The 17,646-nt window shown below is 44.3% G+C and overlaps 1 protein-coding gene across 1 annotated transcript in view; it reads left to right on the forward strand.

Moving 5' to 3' along the window:
• LOC308079590 (protein NLRC3-like) overlaps positions 1 to 16,277 on the forward strand; it is a 34,720-nt gene extending 18,443 nt beyond the window's left edge. Inside the window, exons 10-13 of the mRNA XM_080421140.1 lie at positions 2,635 to 3,898; positions 6,686 to 6,862; positions 9,291 to 9,443; positions 15,241 to 16,277. Coding sequence (XP_080277266.1) covers positions 2,635 to 3,898; positions 6,686 to 6,862; positions 9,291 to 9,443; positions 15,241 to 15,298 — 1,652 coding nt within the window. The 3' untranslated portion in view covers positions 15,299 to 16,277. The remainder of the gene's footprint in view (positions 1 to 2,634; positions 3,899 to 6,685; positions 6,863 to 9,290; positions 9,444 to 15,240) is intronic.
• The last annotated feature ends 1,369 nt before the right edge of the window (positions 16,278 to 17,646 follow it).

Consider the following 17,646-nt stretch of genomic DNA (forward strand, 5'->3'; position numbering starts at 1 on the left):
GAGTATTCGGCCTTTTTGGATACCCTGCATGGGGTCCTGCATGGGGCTCCGGTGGGGGATTCCATAGTCTTGCTGGGGGACTTCAACGCACACGTGGGCAATGACGGGGATACTTGGACTGGCGTGATTGGGAGGAACGGTCTCCCTGATCTGAACCTGAGTGGTGGCTTGTTATTGGATTTCTGTGCTAGTCATGGACTGACAATAACAAACACCATGTTCAAACATAAGGATGCTCATAAGTGTACTTGGTACCAGAGTACCCTAGGCCAAAGATCAATGATCGATTTTGTAATCGTATCAGCTGATCTGAGGCCGCATGTTCTGGACACTCGGGTGAAGAGAGGGGCGGAACTGTCAACTGATCACCATCTGGTGGTGAGTTGGTTCAGATGGCGGGGGAAGCCTCTGGACAGACCTGGCAAACCCAAGCGTGTAGTGCGGGTGAACTGGGAACGTTTGGAGGAGACCTCTGTTCGGAAGGAATTTAACTCCCACCTCCGGCGGGACTTCTCTGGCATCCCTGTGGAGGTTGGGGGCATTGAACAGGAATGGGCAATGTTTAAAGCCTCTATTGCTAAAGCTGCGGCTGTGAGCTGTGGTCAGAAGGTCTTAGGTGCCTCAAGGGGCGGTAACCCTCGAACACCCTGGTGGACAGCGGTGGTCAGGGAAGCCGTCCGACTGAAGAAGGAGGCCTATCGGGGTATGATATCCCAGGGGACTCCAGAGGCAGTTGCAAGGTACCGACAGGCCCGAAGGGCGGCAGCCACAGCTGTGACGGAGGCTAAGCAGCGGGTGTGGGAGGAGTTCGGGGAATCCATGGAGAAGGACTTTCGGGCGGCACCAAAGTTGTTCTGGACGACCATACGGCACCTCAGGAGGGGAAAGCGGGGAACCATCCAAGCTGTATACAGCAAGGATGGGGCTCTGCTGACTTCAAGTGAGGAAGTCGTAGGGAGGTGGAAGGAACACTTTGAGGAACTCCTAAACCCAATGACATCAGACCCACCCTCCCTGACAGGAGCAGAGCCTGAGGATGATGGGGGATCGGCGTCAATCTCCCGGAAGGAAGTCACTGAGGTAGTTAAACAACTCCACAGTGGCAAAGCTCCGGGGGTTGATGAGATTCGTCCAGAAATGCTGAAGGCTCTGGGTGTTGAGGGGCTGTCTTGGTTGATACGTCTTTGCAACATCGCGTGGAAGTCTGGGACAGTACCGAGGGAGTGGCAGACTGGGGTGGTGGTCCCACTTTTCAAAAAGGGGGACCAGAGGTTGTGTGCCAATTACAGAGGTATCACATTACTCAGCCTCCCTGGGAAAGTTTATGCCAAGGTACTGGAAAGGAGGGTCCGGCCGATAGTCGAACCTCAGATTCAAGAGGAGCAATGTGGTTTCCGTCCTGGTCGTGGAACAACTGACCAACTCTTTACTCTGGCAGGGATCCTGGAGAGGGCCTGGGAGTATGCATATCCGGTCTACATGTGTTTTGTGGATTTGGAGAAGGCATATGACCGGGTCCCCCGGGAGTTTCTGTGGGAGGTGCTGCGGGAATATGGGGTGAGGGGGACCTTGTTGAGGGCCATCCAATCTCTGTACGCCCAAAGCGAGAGCTGTGTCCGTGTGCTCGGCAGTAAGTCGGATTATTTTCCAGTGGGGGTTGGTCTCAGACAGGGCTGCGCCTTGTCACCTATCCTGTTTGTGATTTTCATGGACAGGATCTCGAGGCGAAGTCGTGGCGGAGAGGGTATACGGTTCGGTGAGCTAAGGGTTGCGTCACTGCTTTTTGCGGATGATGTGGTCCTGATGGCACCATCGGTCCGGGACCTTCAGCTCTCACTGGATCGGTTCGCAGTCGAGTGTGCGTCGGCTGGGATGAAAATCAGCATCTCCAAATCTGAGGCCATGGTTCTCAGCAGGAAACCGGTGGATTGTGAAGTCCGGGTAGGGAATGAGGCTTTGCCCCAGGTGAAGGAGTTTAAGTATCTCGGGGTCTTGTTCACGAGTGAGGGGAGGACGGAGCAGGAGATCAGCCGGAGAATCGGAGCAGCAGGAGCGGTATTGCAGTCGCTGTACCGCACTGTGGTGACGAAAAGAGAGCTGAGCCAGAAGGCAAAGCTCTCGGTCTTCCGAGCAATCTTCGTTCCTACTCTCACCTATGGTCATGAAGTGTGGGTCATGACCGAAAGAATAAGGTCGCGGGTACAAGCGGCCGAAATGAGTTTTCTCAGACGGGTGGCTGGCATCTCCCTTAGAGATAGGGTGAGAAGTTCGGTCACCCGGGAGAGACTCGGAGTAGAGTCGCTGCTCCTTCGCTTGGAAAGGAGCCAGCTTAGGTGGTTCGGGCATCTAGTACGGATGCCTCCCGAGCGTCTCCCTAGGGAGGTCCTCGCTGCACGTCCCACTGGGAGGAGACCCCGGGGCAGACCAAGGACCAGATGGGCGGATTACATCTCCACACTGGCCTGGGAACGCCTCGGGATCCCCCAGGAGGAAGTTGCTAATGTTGCTCAGGAGAGGAAGGTCTGGAGCTCTCTGCTGGAACTGTTGCCCCCGCGACCCGATTCCGGATAAGCGGTTGAAGATGGATGGATGGATTGCACTTCGACAACAATGACATTGTTTCTGATGTCACAGTGACAGCATCAGTGGACGTGCTGTTGACAAACCTCATCAAGGGGAAGCTGCTCCCCTCAGCTCTCCTCTGGATAACCACCAGACCTGCAGCAGCCAGTCAGATCCCTCCTGCATATGTTGACATGTCGACAGAAGTGCAAGGGTTCACAGACCCCCAGAAGGAGGAGTTCTTCAGGAAGATATTCAGTGATGAGAAGCTGGCCAACAGAATCATCTCACACATGAAATCATCAAAGAGCCTCCACATCATGTGTCACATCCCAGTCTTCTGTTGTATCACTGCTACCGTTCTGGAGGACATATTGAAGACAGACGAGACAGGACAGCTGCCCAAGAACCTGACTGCGATGTACAGCCACTTCATGTTGGTACAGACGAAGAGGAAGAAGCAGAAATATGATGAGACTCATGAGCTGAATCAACAGCAGCTCATGGAGGCTGACAGAGAAGTCCTTCTGAAGCTGGGCAGGCTGGCATTTGAACATCTGCAGAAAGGTAGCATCATGTTCTACCAAGAAGACCTGGAAGAATGTGGTCTTGATGTGAAAGACGCCTCGCTGTACTCAGGAGTGTGCACAGAGATCTTCAAAAGAGAGAGTGTGAAATTCCAGGGAACGGTCTACAGCTTTGTTCATCTGAGCATCCAGGAATTTCTGGCTGCAGTCTACCTGTTCTATTGTTACACAGAGAGGAACACAAAGAAGAACAGAAAGGTACTGAATACATTTCTGGAAGATGATGAAGAAGACGAAGTTGAAGATGATGATGATGATGATGATGGTGACATTGGCAGTGACATGTCGCTGGATGAATTCCTGAACAGAACCATGCAAAAAGCCCTGAATAGTCCAAATGGACACCTGGATCTCTTTGTCCGCTTCCTTCATGGCCTCTCACGGGAGTCCAACCATAGTCTGTTAGGATGTCTGCTGGGTCAGACAGAGAACAGTCCAGAGAGCATCCAGAGAGCCATCAACAACCTGAAGGAGATGACCACTAAAGATTACTCTCCGGAGAGAATTATCAACATCTTCCACTGTTTGATGGAGATGAACGACCACTCAGTACATCAGGAGATCCAACAGTACCTGAAGTCAGAGGATAGATCAAAGACATACCTGTCTCAGTCCCAGTGTTCAGCTCTGGCCTTCATGCTGCAGATGTCAGAGGAGGTTCTGGATGAGTTGAACCTGGACACATACAACACATCACAGAGCGGGCGACAGAGACTGGCCCCAGCTGTGAGGAACAGCAGAAAGGCTCGGTTAGTAGTCATATCGAAAACTAGAACAGAGTCAATCTACCTTCACACCTATAACACTATAACTCATTGGTTAATATAAAAGCTCAAATAATAACTAGGTCTCAAATCTGTCCAGGTCTCAAATAGTGAATTGCGTGTAGCTACGGCCAAATAAAAAATTGCCATTATGGGCAAAATCCTGCTAGATGGTCAACTGGACATTTAGCAGTTGACCATCTGTTATTCTTTTTTTTTTTACTGACTGAGAATGTCACCCTGCACTATGCAGAAGTAAACACACACAATCACAGTGCCATTACAGTATCCTGTCCTATGCATTGACAATATGTAAGCAAATACACACAATCACAGTGTCGTTATCACAGAATACACTAATAACGTTACAGTGTCAGGGGTGCTCGGGTGGCACAGCGGTAAAGTGCCTGTCAACCACCGCAGAGGTTGTGGGTTAGAATCCACTGTGGTCCATGTTGAGCATCTATGCGAATACAATTGGCCCAGACTGGTGTTACTCTAGAGTTATTGACTAAGCAGAGTGACCGTGTGCCTCATTGTAAATACTCATGGCTACAGGCACAAAGGACAGATCAAGTCTCATACAGATCCACCAGGAAAAGATGAATCTATCGTTTCCCCTCCTGCTCAGTAGCCCCACCTACTGGAGCTAAAAGTAAAACAAATAATAGATTATTATTGTATTATATACTGTACAAATAACATAATTTAAAACATAAATGTACAGAGTATCTCTTGGCCAAAGGGTGGTGATAGATGAAAGGCTGTGGGGATCACTCAGACAGCAGGGTTCATTCTTCATAGAGCTTGAAGGTTCAAAGCTAATTCCATGTCAAGAGCATGTCCCTGAGCAAGAAACGTAACCCCTGACTGCTCCCGGGAGCCTTATTAATGTTAATGTTAACTAGACCATACCCGTCAGGGGATATGAGCACCATGCAAGTATGTGCAGTTTGGGTTATGTGCTGTGCACAGACCCATAGCTCGGGGGCCATCCCATAGCTCGGGGGGGGCGTAACCATGGCAACATTATTTTACATAAAAACGCTAATAAACAGCTGACATTTGGGGAAAGTGAAAAACGGGCGTCGGTGTTCCGTGCACATGGTAATGGTCCAATGGCTGTGTGCAAATGCAGACCAATTGCTCCAGCAACTGTGGAGATTCCTTGTTGTCAATGATTTGTACGAGGTCTTGTTTTATTGGATCTTGTTTATTCGATACACTTATTTGTCTTAGCTCATTTGATTTTCCTATTTGTCTCATCTGTTTAAGAAAGTAGGTAACTGATATAATATATTGCACTTTTACCTTAGCGCTAGGTATACTCTTAGTTGCTTGTTTCAGAAGAGCATGCACTTAAGACTTGTGGTTATTATTAGTTTTCTTGCCTACCTATGTTGAATGCACTGTTTTGTGCGTGTGAATCGGACAGATGAGATTTTGGGGAAGCACAGAGCTTTGTTTAATTATTGGATGATGTTAATTGCATACATTTTTCCTAATACTTGGGATGGATTAAATTCAGAGGACACATGTCCTGTATGTGCAAATGTACAGTGACAAATCCCCACAAAACAACTAAAGCTGCAACTAAATTATCATTAATGAATTATAATTATTATTATTAATAATAAGCCCCATTTATGCTCCCACAAAGTTTGAGGGGAGGAGGAGACAGACCCCGCATGCCGTCCATTACATCAGCATGGATGGCCCCGCCCACCATCCGTCTACCTCTCTGAACTTTGTGGGAACATGAATGAGGAAGTCATCAGATAACAAAAGTTAGCACGTCAACCACAAGGGATGTGATTCTACACATTGTACAAAATCACTACAGCCATGCAATACCTAATACTTGAACTGTATATCCATTCTGGGACTACTTAGATATGCACACACACAAACAGGGAACACAGAACATGGTACCACACAGAACAACAGGAGAACTCAAGTCCTCATATTCACAAGTTCATTAGATGTTCTACAATTAATTTGGATCATACTAAATGAGAAATGGACCATAACATAATTGAAAGGGTGCACATATTATTTTAAATCTGTTAAATAATGAGCATGGTTATCACTCACTCACTCACTCACTCACTCACTCACTCACTTGCTTGCCAAGTTACGTCGCTCATGAGAAATGGTCAAGTTACTTAATACACCATGCAAGTTGCACCCTGTAGTATACAGAGACAACATTATATCTGTCTTTCACTTCTCTGGTTGTCTGTTCTTACATCCTGTTAATGTCTGGATAACTAGTTAGGACACGAGTGGTGTTAGTAACGTTAGTTTGAGCGAGACCCGGTAAGGACGCACTGTGATTGTCCAGTAGTCGCAGTGATTGATAGTTCTGCTTTGTTGAACTTCTTCATCGCGTTTTTGCAACTATGGCCAAACCTAACCTTATTCCTAACCTCAGTAAAATTGTATGCCTAAACCTAACCTTATACCTAACCTTAACCTCAGTAAAAGTTCTGTTTTATCTGAGAAAATAGGTTTTCCTCAAAAAGTAGCATTGGTTCGTGAAAAAACAATTGTCCCTAGTGAGATTCGAACCCGAGGACTACGGACTTTGACCAATTAATGAATGTGATACCGCACCATCTATCTGTCAGGGAAGTGATGCGAGTGACTGGGGGCGTGGCCAAGTCGCTCAAACTAGTGGTACTAATGCTACTCACAGATAGGACCTCTCTTAGTTGACTTCCTTGACAGTGAATTGAGTTTAAGATATTTTGATTTAATCTTTATTTACAGACTTGTTGGCTGTAACCTCAGTGAGACAGACTTTGAAGTTGTGGCTTCAGCTCTCAGCTCTAATCCTTCACATTTGAAACAACTGGAGCTGAGTGACAACGACCTGCGGCTGGAAGATTCACTGGAGCGGCTGTGTGCTGGATTGAAGAGTCCAAATTGTTGTCTGGAGATTCTCAGGTCAGATTAATTTAACCCTTGCATTGTGTTAGAAACCTGCATCCACTTGTGGTGTTAGCGGGTCACATTTGACCCGTGATTTAACTCAGCCCAAAATACTCAAAGAATAATTATTTTCATTAATTTTTTTCTCTCACCTCATAGCTGACTTGTAATGCATTCATATCCATGTAAACACTTTTTAAAATATTATGTTGGGTTAGGGTTAGGGTTTCATCTTTCAATATATGTCGTTTTCAATTGTAAAAAGGTAAAAATGCACTCATTACATTTCCTATAATGAAGACAATGGATAATGATGTTATCTAGCTATAATAGAATAATTAAGAATACTAATTAGAACAAACTTCCAAAAAATAAAAAATTAAATACTTTTAAATAGTTTTTTAAGTTTAAAAAATGTTAATATTATAAAAAATAGTGACACTAGTGGTGTTAGCGGGTCAAAATTGACCCGTATACCATAGATGGTAAAAAGTCATTTATTTTTCATAAACCAAAACTTCATTGTACTCCTGATAGCAAATGCTAATTGAGGACAAGTCTCTCTCACTCTCAAACATGTAAACATTGAATATTGACAATTTGGGGGGAATTGTGCCACACTTCTCTACCGGGTCAAATTTGACCCGCTAACACCACAAGTGTCACTTTTTTTTAAAGACCATCAGAATTAACTAAAATGGTGGTAATTAATTTTGTTGCGATAAAATAGCTGTTTCTGAGGATATCATGAAGCTTTGTTCCAATAAAGAAATGTAAAGGGTACTTTTTACCTATTTAAACTTGAAAACGGGTAAAAAATGACCCTAACACAATGGAAGGGTTAACAGAATGTAAATATTATATGAATACAGCAGTGAGATCTTATTTGAAGATTGTGAATAAGGTTGATAGCGGGGTTACCCACACTGACTAGAATAATAATAAAGTACACTGGTTGTTCAACTGGACATAGAAGTGTGTGTTGTTGAGGAGGATTTTGATGACTTAGCTCAAATCAAGGTCACCAGACACGTTCAATAGTTTCTTGACCATTATACAGTGCTGAACAGTACCGTAGGCAGTGGAGAGATCTATGTAAGATGTTCTGTTATTAGTTCGTGCTCAAATCCATGGTTTTTGGTGAGCTTGGAGTCTAAGGGTGGATTCAGACTGGGTCCGATTGATTCGAACCGCTCCCGAGTACGATTGGCCTCTCCCAGCTGGCCAGCATTCACCTTGGCCTAGATTCTTCCACACCGAGTACACTTCATTCAACAGTAATGGTACTAATGTGCCTCATGGGGTTGCTGTGAACTATGGGGCTTTGGGAGATAGAGAATGTCATTCACAGAAGAAAAGTCACTTGTCAGAGTGTAGAGTGAATAATAAAGTTTGACTGTGTTCCTGACGTTGTCTTGAGTTATAATAACAACTGATCAACAATACACAACAAAAGCAGTGTGTGCACGCTGGTCTTTGAAACCTCGAAATGTAACGTCGTCTCTGTTCATATGATAGTGACGTCACGGACGCATCCTTAGTATTTTAGCAGTGACGTCACGGACTAATCCTTGGTATATTTATCCTAGCGGCATGTGTTTTTTGTTTGTTTTTTGCACGGCTCGCGCTACTCAAACAGTAGCAGGATTATTATTTCTTGACAACATTCAAGTAGCACTATGAGAAGGTATAACCCAGCTAAAATAATGTGTAGTTATAAAAAATATTTAAATTATATATGATTATCAATCCACTTCCTTCTCTTGGTACGGATGGATTCACATTGCAGCGTTCCGTTCCCGGGTGCGCAGCAATCGAACCCGAGACTACCTCCCCAGGCGGTCCCGGGTACGGTACGGTGATGCGTTACGGGGAACGGTACGCTACGTTCACACTATCACAACATCTGCCAAGTGGTCCGGGGCAAGCACCCAGGACCATAGTCTGAATCCGCCCTAGTGACCTGAGGCAATGGAGTAGCCTCTCATAAAGCTGGTAGGTGATACAGAGGAGGGAGATGTGTCAGTAGCTCATTTGGGATTATGGGTCTTTTCCAAATTTGGGGATTGCAACAACCTTGGCCTTTCTCCAGGCACATTGGGTTGTTTTCTGTTTCATACATGAATTCAACATTTCTAGGAGCCAGGTCTTTGTGTTTTCTTTTAGAGTTTTGTCAAAGGCCTTTGCACCCTAGAGGAGCATTTATCTATTTGATCTATTTGAAGATCCGCATCCGCTGATCCAGTCTGCTTCCTTCCTTCTTCCAGATAATATGGCTAAATCAACAGGAAGTCCACCTTTTTCTTTAAGATGAAGTAAAGATTATGTAGTTCATGTTACTCTTTCCTTAGGGTTCAGCTCTTGTATCTCTACTCCAAACCCTGACAGTCAGATGGTTACTTTCTCTACCCATGTAATATCTGATGTTTGATTCTTCATTTAGACTGACTAACTGCTGGTTGCCAGAGAGATGCTGTGAAATTATGGCCTCAGCTCTACGTTCTAATCCATCCCTCCATCTCAAAGAACTAGACCTGCGTTTCAACGTCCTACATGATTCAGCACTGCAGCTGTTCTCTGGACTGAAGACTCTCCAGTGAGTAGAATTAACTGTGTCCATGTTGGTAACACATTCTATGAAGGTTGCCTCTATAATGGTTGGTAGGCAGGGGGGGAATATGAGTAAAATGAATGTGCAATCACTCGCCGTCACCTACATGCAAATGAATCATACTATTATTATTATTAGTATTATTATTATTGTGATGTGATGCAGTCTAGCCAACACCAACTTGGGACTCCTGAATCGCTGCCCTCCACACTCTCCTATCTAGCATCAGTGTCTTGAGCTCTACAGTGTTGTTAGCTAAGCTGTTACGCCGCAGTGCATCTACGTAGGTGGTGCGCTTCTTGCCTTTCCTGGTTTTGCCCTGGGTTGGCTCCCACAGTGTCAGTTTGTTTGCCACTAGTTTCGGGTGCCTGACTCAGTGCCCTGCCAGCCTCATCCTTTCTCCCATGTCTGATTTCCACACACTCCTCATCCCATGCAAGGCATTTCAGGCAAGTGCCCTTCGGACCTTCAGGTCTTGTTCCGTTAAAGCAGTCCAGGCCCCGAGATACAGTATGTGAAGTCCTCGACTGCCTCGATCACCGTCCCGTCGGCAGTGGCAATGGTTTTATCCGTTGTAACACATTCATTGCCAGGTATTAATTAATTAATTCATCCGCCACAGCCAGCGTTTTTTTTATTTTGAGTCTTTTTGACGATCCACAGAATTATTTTTTCAACCTGGATGTAAACAAACGATGACTCGGTGGAAAGACGAGTCTCTTCTTTCCACCGAAAAAAAACCCCCATTGTAACCACGATCGTCCGTTCTGTAGTTATCGGCAGTTGAATATAGCTTGTTTTCACCAAAAACACAATCTGGGAAAAATAATCAGAGAACATTGTAGCGGACAGGGTGAAAATGTTTTAGATGACGTAATTTCCGGGTGTATCCTTCTCTCAGTAATCATGATGGGGTGTACTCGCCTTGACTTCCTCGGGACAAGAGTGAACCCCAGTGCCTCCTCTCTGGCATTGATTGCGAGTCTCAGGACATGGTCCATCGCTATAATGAACATTAAGGGGGACAGAGTGTCACCCGTAAGATGCCCGCTAGGATCTCAAAGTCTTTGGTGTCACCGCTGTTGGTTTGAACCTTGGCTCAAGTCTGGCTGTAGCTTGTCTCCATCATCTGAACCATCTTCTCAGGAACTCCGTAGGCCCAGAGAAGGTTCATGAGTTTCCCCCAGTGGATGGTGTCAAAAGCCTTTCGGAAGTCAATGAAGGTGATCACCGCTGACAGGTTCTGCTCCCTTGCTCCTTCCAGTATCCTCCTCAGCGCCATTATTTGCCCGCTTGTTGTTCGCTCCGGTCGGAAGCCGTACTGAGTTTCTCAGTACATTACATTACATTACAGTCATTTAGCAGACGCTTTTATCCAAAGCGACTTACAATAAGTGCATTCAACATAGGTAGGGAACAAAACTACTAATCACCGGAAGCATTAAGTGCATTCTCTTCTAAAACAAGCAACCAAGAGTATACCTAGCGCTAAAGTAAAAGTGCAATATGTCAGCTACCTAATTTCATAAACAGATGAGACAAAATAGGAAAATCAAATGAGCAAGAGCTAAAACAAATAAGTGTATCGAATAAGCAAGATCCAATAAAACAATAAAACAAGAGTTTGTACAACTAGTTAACAACAAGTAAGCAAGGCGAAGAGGAAGGGTAGTGTTTCTGAAGAGGTGGGTTTTCAGCCTGCCGCGAAAGATGGGCAGTGACTCTGCTGTCCTGACATCAGTGGGGAGTTCATTCCACCACTGTGGGGCCAGAACAGAAAAACGCTGTGACCGTGTAGATCGGCCAGAAGGACCCTTGAGCGACGAGGCAATCAGTCGCCCCGAGGTGGCCGACCGAAGTGGTCGGGCAGGGGTGTAAGCATCGACCATATCCCGGAGGTAAGAAGGAGCTGTTCCTTTTCACTGCCCTATAGGCTAGCACCAGGGTTTTAAACTGGATGTGAGCCGCTACGGGGAGCCAGTGTACAGAACGGAGAAGGATAGTTGTGTGTAGAGGGTCAGTAGAGGGTCTAACATTGGTCTAAGACGGTTGAGGATCATCCTGTTTGCTGTCTTGGCGACTTGTGAGCTCAGGCTGATGCCCCGGTAGTTGTCCATCTTGGTGAGGTCGCCTGACTTTGGTACTGGAACGATGATCATTGATCATCCCCGCAGCTCTTGTCGCACTTGATAGTAGCCTTGGCCCTCTGGTACTCATTCATGGTGAATGGTCCGTCTGGTATGAGAAGGTCATGGAAGACTGGAGCTATCGGATCATCCTCTTCCTCGTTTGAAGGAGGATTTCCTATGAGTGTTTTGAAGCGCTAGTACCATGTTTCAACTCGTTCCCCTGTGCTTTCTCCCCGGATCTTGGAAGTCTGAGAATAGCTTCTGAGAGAAATGCCATTGATGAGCTTCCAGTTCTTGCCATGCTTCTGGTTAACATGCGCCACTTCAATGTCCCTGATCTTTTAGGTCAGCTCCTGTTGTTCCATTGTTAAATACACTTGGTATAGCTCCTCCTTCCTCCGCTTATATTCCTCCCTCAGACTCTCTCCTTTTTGGTCAGCGACAAAGTTGCTGTGTGCTGCTCTCATCTCCTCCCTGGCTTTGGTGATTCTAGGGTCAAGTCATCTGTCTTTCCTCCTTGCTTTGGGAACTTGCTGGAGGCATGTCTCAGCTGCTAGTTGGTTTGCTTTAGCGAAGCTTTGGTAGCAGACTGTTATGCTCACATCCTCATCCTCCTCCTGCAGTGCTTGGAACCTGTTCGTGATTTCCACTGCGTAGCGTTCCTGTAGCTGAGGGTCCATCAGTTGACTCCATTGGTATTTCACCTTCCTCCTTTCCTCCTTCCTCGGCGCCGTCACTGTTGCAGTGACGATCCTGTGATCTGAGCAGAGTGGGCTGAAGGACCCGTATGCCTCGCTATGAATGACACTTAGAATTTTATCAAAACAATACTTCACCTCTGAGCTCTGATTTACAAGTCAATTTCAACTTTTAATTTGAATTTCCATTCACCCCCAGCATTCCTTTCATGTCCCTTCATCAGACAGTAAACAGTTTTGTCCCTGTTTAGGACATATTGTTTACCCCAACACTGATTACAAGTTGTATTAATATATTACTTGTGATGTACATGTACTTCCTACAAGATGTGAGTGTCTGTCTGTCTGTCTGTCTGTCTGTCTGTCTGTCTGTCTGTCTGTCTGTCTGTCTGTCTGTCTGTCTGTCTGTCTGTCTGTCTGTGTCAATATCACACATTGACATGTTATACTGGGCCCTCCCTCCCTGGATGCTGTCCTGAAAACTCTTCAATAGCTTCCAGTGAATTCAGGTGGTTTCTCTGCTCTTGGCCTGGTCCTGAACACCAGGAAGACTAAGGTCATGTTGTTTGACAGAAACAATGTCAGTCAATAGATTTGAACCCTATTTAAAAAAAATATATATATATACAAGCTCACAACCTGTCTCATCATGATATGTGAAGTTTTTTGACTGGGAGACAGTCTTCTCGGGAGGGCTTATTGTCCACCAGAGCAGAAAAGAGCAGGCTTTTTTTTCACATTTTACTTAAATGTCAGAGCTTAACTCGGCATGTAAATATGACATAAATGAATTAATGTGAAGTGGAATCGAAAATAATTGTGCAGTCCGCCGAGACTGCCTGGAGCCAAATATGGCTAATAGTTAGCTTAATTTTCATTACTTACCGCACTCCATTAGTTATTGACGCAAGTCGCATTATTATTCCCTTAATTTTCGTGTGTTTTACATCCCAAAACAAATATTTTTAACCACACTATGGTGTTAAAATGACTTAATTTTATAACAACATAATATAGCGTCTTTTTCGCTGGTTTTGGAAAAGGGAATCGTTTCCGCATTTTTCTTCTTTGGTGGTGTTAAAAATGAGCGTGTTGCCAGATTTTTGAGAGAGAGAGATAGAGAAATAAGCAACCAGGTCAATGAAAACAAGCCCAAAAGAATTAAGTGACTATTAGGCCACATGAGCACTTTAAACCTGATGTTAAACCATACTGATGTTATTAACATGACTTGCCCATTGCCCAGATTTTGATTACTAGAGACTAGAGAGACATGGAGACTCCTGTTACTGAAAAAACACTATATAGCAATGATTTCAATGTAACATTGTAACTCTGTTACTTAATGTATGTTTGCAAATGTTTGAGATGATGTTTGAGCACTTAAGAGTTTTTGCAGTGTAATTTGCACAGTCAAGATTTTAGTCTGTTGGATCATACTTGATGTTATTAACATGACTGCCCTGTTGTAAAAATGAATGAATAGGGGGCATGGTGGTGCAGTCGGTAGCGCTGTCGCCTCACAGCTAGAAGGTCCTGGGTTCCATTCCCGCCGGGGATGCTGTGGGCGCTGGGGGCGTTTGCATGTTCTCCCTGTGTCCCCTAGGGTAGATACCCTCACAAAAACCAGCAGTAATCCTGGTCACTATACTGCCTCCCCCTGGCCAGCCGCGGCGCCTGATGGAGGGGAAAGGAACTGGTTGGAATAACGTGTTCCTTCCACACGCTATGTCCAACCGGGGAAACTCCCCCCTGTCGGGTGATAAGAAGGCTTGTTAGCTCTCATGCATTGAAGGAGGCATGAGCTTGGCTCTGAGCTCTCCCTAGGCTGGCAGAGGGAGTGTAGTGCCCAGGATTACTTAGACAATTGGCACTGGGTGGAAAAAAATTGGGTGACAAAATCGTGGGATAAAAATGTAAGTAAAAAATGAATGAAACACTAATAACCAAGGTTACTGTAGCAAAATGTTTCATGTAAGGTATTATGCCAGTAGTAACTAAGTACTTGATTAGACCCCATGGAACCAAATGGACCCATTTGGGTATTTTGTTTCATGTAAGGTAGTGAAAAGGGAAGGGAACACACGTGCATTTATGAATTAACAACTTAAGCCCTGTTTCAAATAGTGACACTTTGTGAGCTTCACTTTTATAAAGGCTAAATGTGAATTAATATCAGCATTTTTATACTTTCCTTTTTTAATATGAATAAGAACTTTATAGTGTCAACTTTCTAATAACTGTTCCAGCCCCCCAAATACAAATATCTAACCTAATGTGGAGTGACGAAAACAGAACAAACTAGAAAAACTGCTCCTCGGAGCACAGGTCTCCGCCAAGTCAGGTAGGTTAGTGTGGACCACCAATGTTCGGAATTCGCCAATCAGGCTGGAATGTGAAAAATAGGATGGAAAGTCAATATTGTCCATTGAAGATTAGATATCTGTGATAGCAATTTATGTAATGTTCCTGTGTGTTTTTTTTGTATTTTTTTAACTAACCAAAAAAGTGTCCCAAAAATATATATATATATAATTTTTTTCCTTTTTATAATTTTGTGTGTGTGTGTGTGTGTGTGTGCGCGTGTGCGTGTGCGTGTGCGTGTGCGCGTGCGTGCGTGCGTGCGTGCGTGCGTGCGTGCGTGCGTGCGTGCGTCACTCAGTGAATGATGTTTTACATTTTTACTATGTAGACCCTCCAGAAAAACGTGGTTATGGGATTATGTGGGGGTCATTTCTTTTCAAAAGGGTGCATCGCATCACACCGCTTTGCATAATATGCGCACCACACATTTTGCAACTTTCCTCATATTTTGCAACTTCGCGCAATTTCACTGCATAAAATCACATAAAAACCCTGCATATTTCATCGCAAATTCTAGGATTTTAGCTCGCATAATCAAGGATTTTAGCCCACATTTTTCTGCAGGGTCTAACTATGTTTTTTTCTCATCAGATTTCCATCGTCTCACACTGGACACAAACACAGCACACAGCCTCCTCTCTTTGTCTGAAAACAACATGGAGGTGACACTGATGAGAGAGCGTCAGGATTATCCCGATCATCCTGACAGGTTTGAAGGATGTCATCAGGTTCTGTGTACAGAGGGTCTGATGGGATGCTGTTACTGGGAGGTAGAGTGGAGTGGAACGGTTTCTATAGGAATGACTTACAGAGGAATCAGTAGGAAAGGACGTGGTGTTGAGTGTTGGCTTGGAAACAATGACAAGTCCTGGAAAATGGACTGTTATAATAGCAGTTACATTGTCATACACAATAGTAAGTCCACTGACATTCCTGTCCCTCCCTCTGGCTCCAACAGAGTAGCAGTGTATCTAGACTGCCCTTTTGGGACTTTGTCTTTCTATGATGTCTCCTCAGACTCACTGACTCACCTGTACACCTTCCAGAACACATTCACTGAGCCTCTCTATGCTGGGTTCAGGGTTGGTAGTGGGTCAGTGTGGCTGTGTGAGCAGAGATAGAGTCTCTTTGTGAGGATGACATCAGTTCGCCATGGTTACTCAACATGCTTGAGTTAGTTCAGGTTGTCATGGTTACCACTGTTGCCTAGGGGATGTTTTGACACCAGCTAAGTCTGACATCATAGAACTCTATATTTGGACATGACTGACTCATGGTGACATCATTGTGACGTCATCATATAAATAAAAGAAGCAGACAGGTATATAAGCAGCACACTGATATAAGAGAGGGTTTGTGTTGTTAAAAATGTTCACAATTATAACACATTTCTTCATGTTTATTTACTGCCGATCTACAAGCTCACAACGTGTGAGCATGTAGATATGCTATTTTGGAATAGTGAAGTATAAAATGGTGAAAGTGTTTTTTATGTTTTATATTTAATAATTTTGATTAGGACCCCCGGGGGTCGCTGGACCTTACTTTGGGACCCATTGAGAGTGTGTGTGTGTGTGTGTGTGTGTGTGTGTGTGTGTGTGTGTGTGTGTGTGTGCGTGCGTGTTACATTAACACTGACGATCATTAAAGCCGATCTACAAGCTCACGATGGGTGTGGTGAGCTTGTAGATCGGCTGTATTCTAGTTTGTTTTGAAAAACGTTGCAAGATGTTAACGTCACAATGTACTCAGTTAAATCGTGTGTGTGTGTGTGTGTGTGTGTGTGTGTGTGTGTGTGTGTGTGTGTGTGTGTGTGTGTGTGTGTGTGTGTGTGTGTGTGTGTGTGTGTGTGTGTGTCAAACTCTGGCAGCTGTTCTCAAAGTGGGGTCCAGGGACCCCAAGTGGCTCTTGAGGGGGTTTCAGGGGGTCCCCCAGTTTTAACCTATTTAACCTCTATTTATACATCAACTATTTTGAAAATAGCTGATCTACAAGTTCACAACGTGCTGCGATGTGACGCGTTGTGGTTGCTTACATAGCTTGTAGATCTCCTATTGTAAAAAAGTGTTTGAAGAAATGTGTAAAATGTGGAATATTTCTGAAAGAGTCTTGTATAGGGGTCCCTGGTCAAAAAAGAAAGTAAATAAATTAATAAACAAGTCTCCTTTCCTTTGCATCAGTCATCACCACAGCTTTAGATCTTTACTGACTGGGGTCTCACAGGGTTCAGTACTTGGTCCCCTCCTTTTTTCGATCTACACCACTGGGCACATTGTGAGCTTGTAGATCTGCTATTTTCAGCTCATCTATTGTGACATCAGCAGAGTAGTGACTCTAGGGTTGTTATGTTTAACTCTTTCCTCTTCTACTGCTGTGAGCATGTTGTTGGTTGACTAGACTTCATGTCCTTTACTCTCATGTTGAACTTTATAAATCACTCTGGATTCAAACATCTACTAAATGTCTACATTCATTCATTATGACATTCAAATCATTCATTGTTCATCTATTGATTCATTATTAGATCATTATTTCCTCAGTCATTCCATTGCTTTGTTCTCATTGAATATTATATCCATAATTCTCATTCTTCTCATGTTATTGTACGATCATTTGTAGAAGTTTATTTGTTTAATACATTGATTGAAATTCTGATATTGTTCCTGTGCATTAATAGTGTATTTTTGAGTGGTTAATGTATTTTCAGAATATATTTTTGTATGTTTGGTTCAGGGAGATGATTTATAATTTGGGGTTCAGCTGAAAAGGTTTGGGAACCAATGTGCTATACCAGTGGTCCTCAAACTTTTTCATGTCAAGGACCCCCATCTGAAAATATGTTGTGAGATTTAAATAGCAGCAGCGCGGCACAAAGTGTCGCGCTGTGAGCTTGTAGATCTGCTCATTTTGAATAGTCAACGTGTAAATGGATAAAGTGTTTAAAATGGTTGTGATGCTGTATTTACACATTTCACTGAGGACCCCCTGGAACCCCCC

Source organism: Gymnoscopelus braueri (genome assembly GCF_963280865.1).
Source record: "Gymnoscopelus braueri genome assembly, chromosome: 23".
Classification (NCBI taxonomy): domain Eukaryota; kingdom Metazoa; phylum Chordata; class Actinopteri; order Myctophiformes; family Myctophidae; genus Gymnoscopelus; species Gymnoscopelus braueri.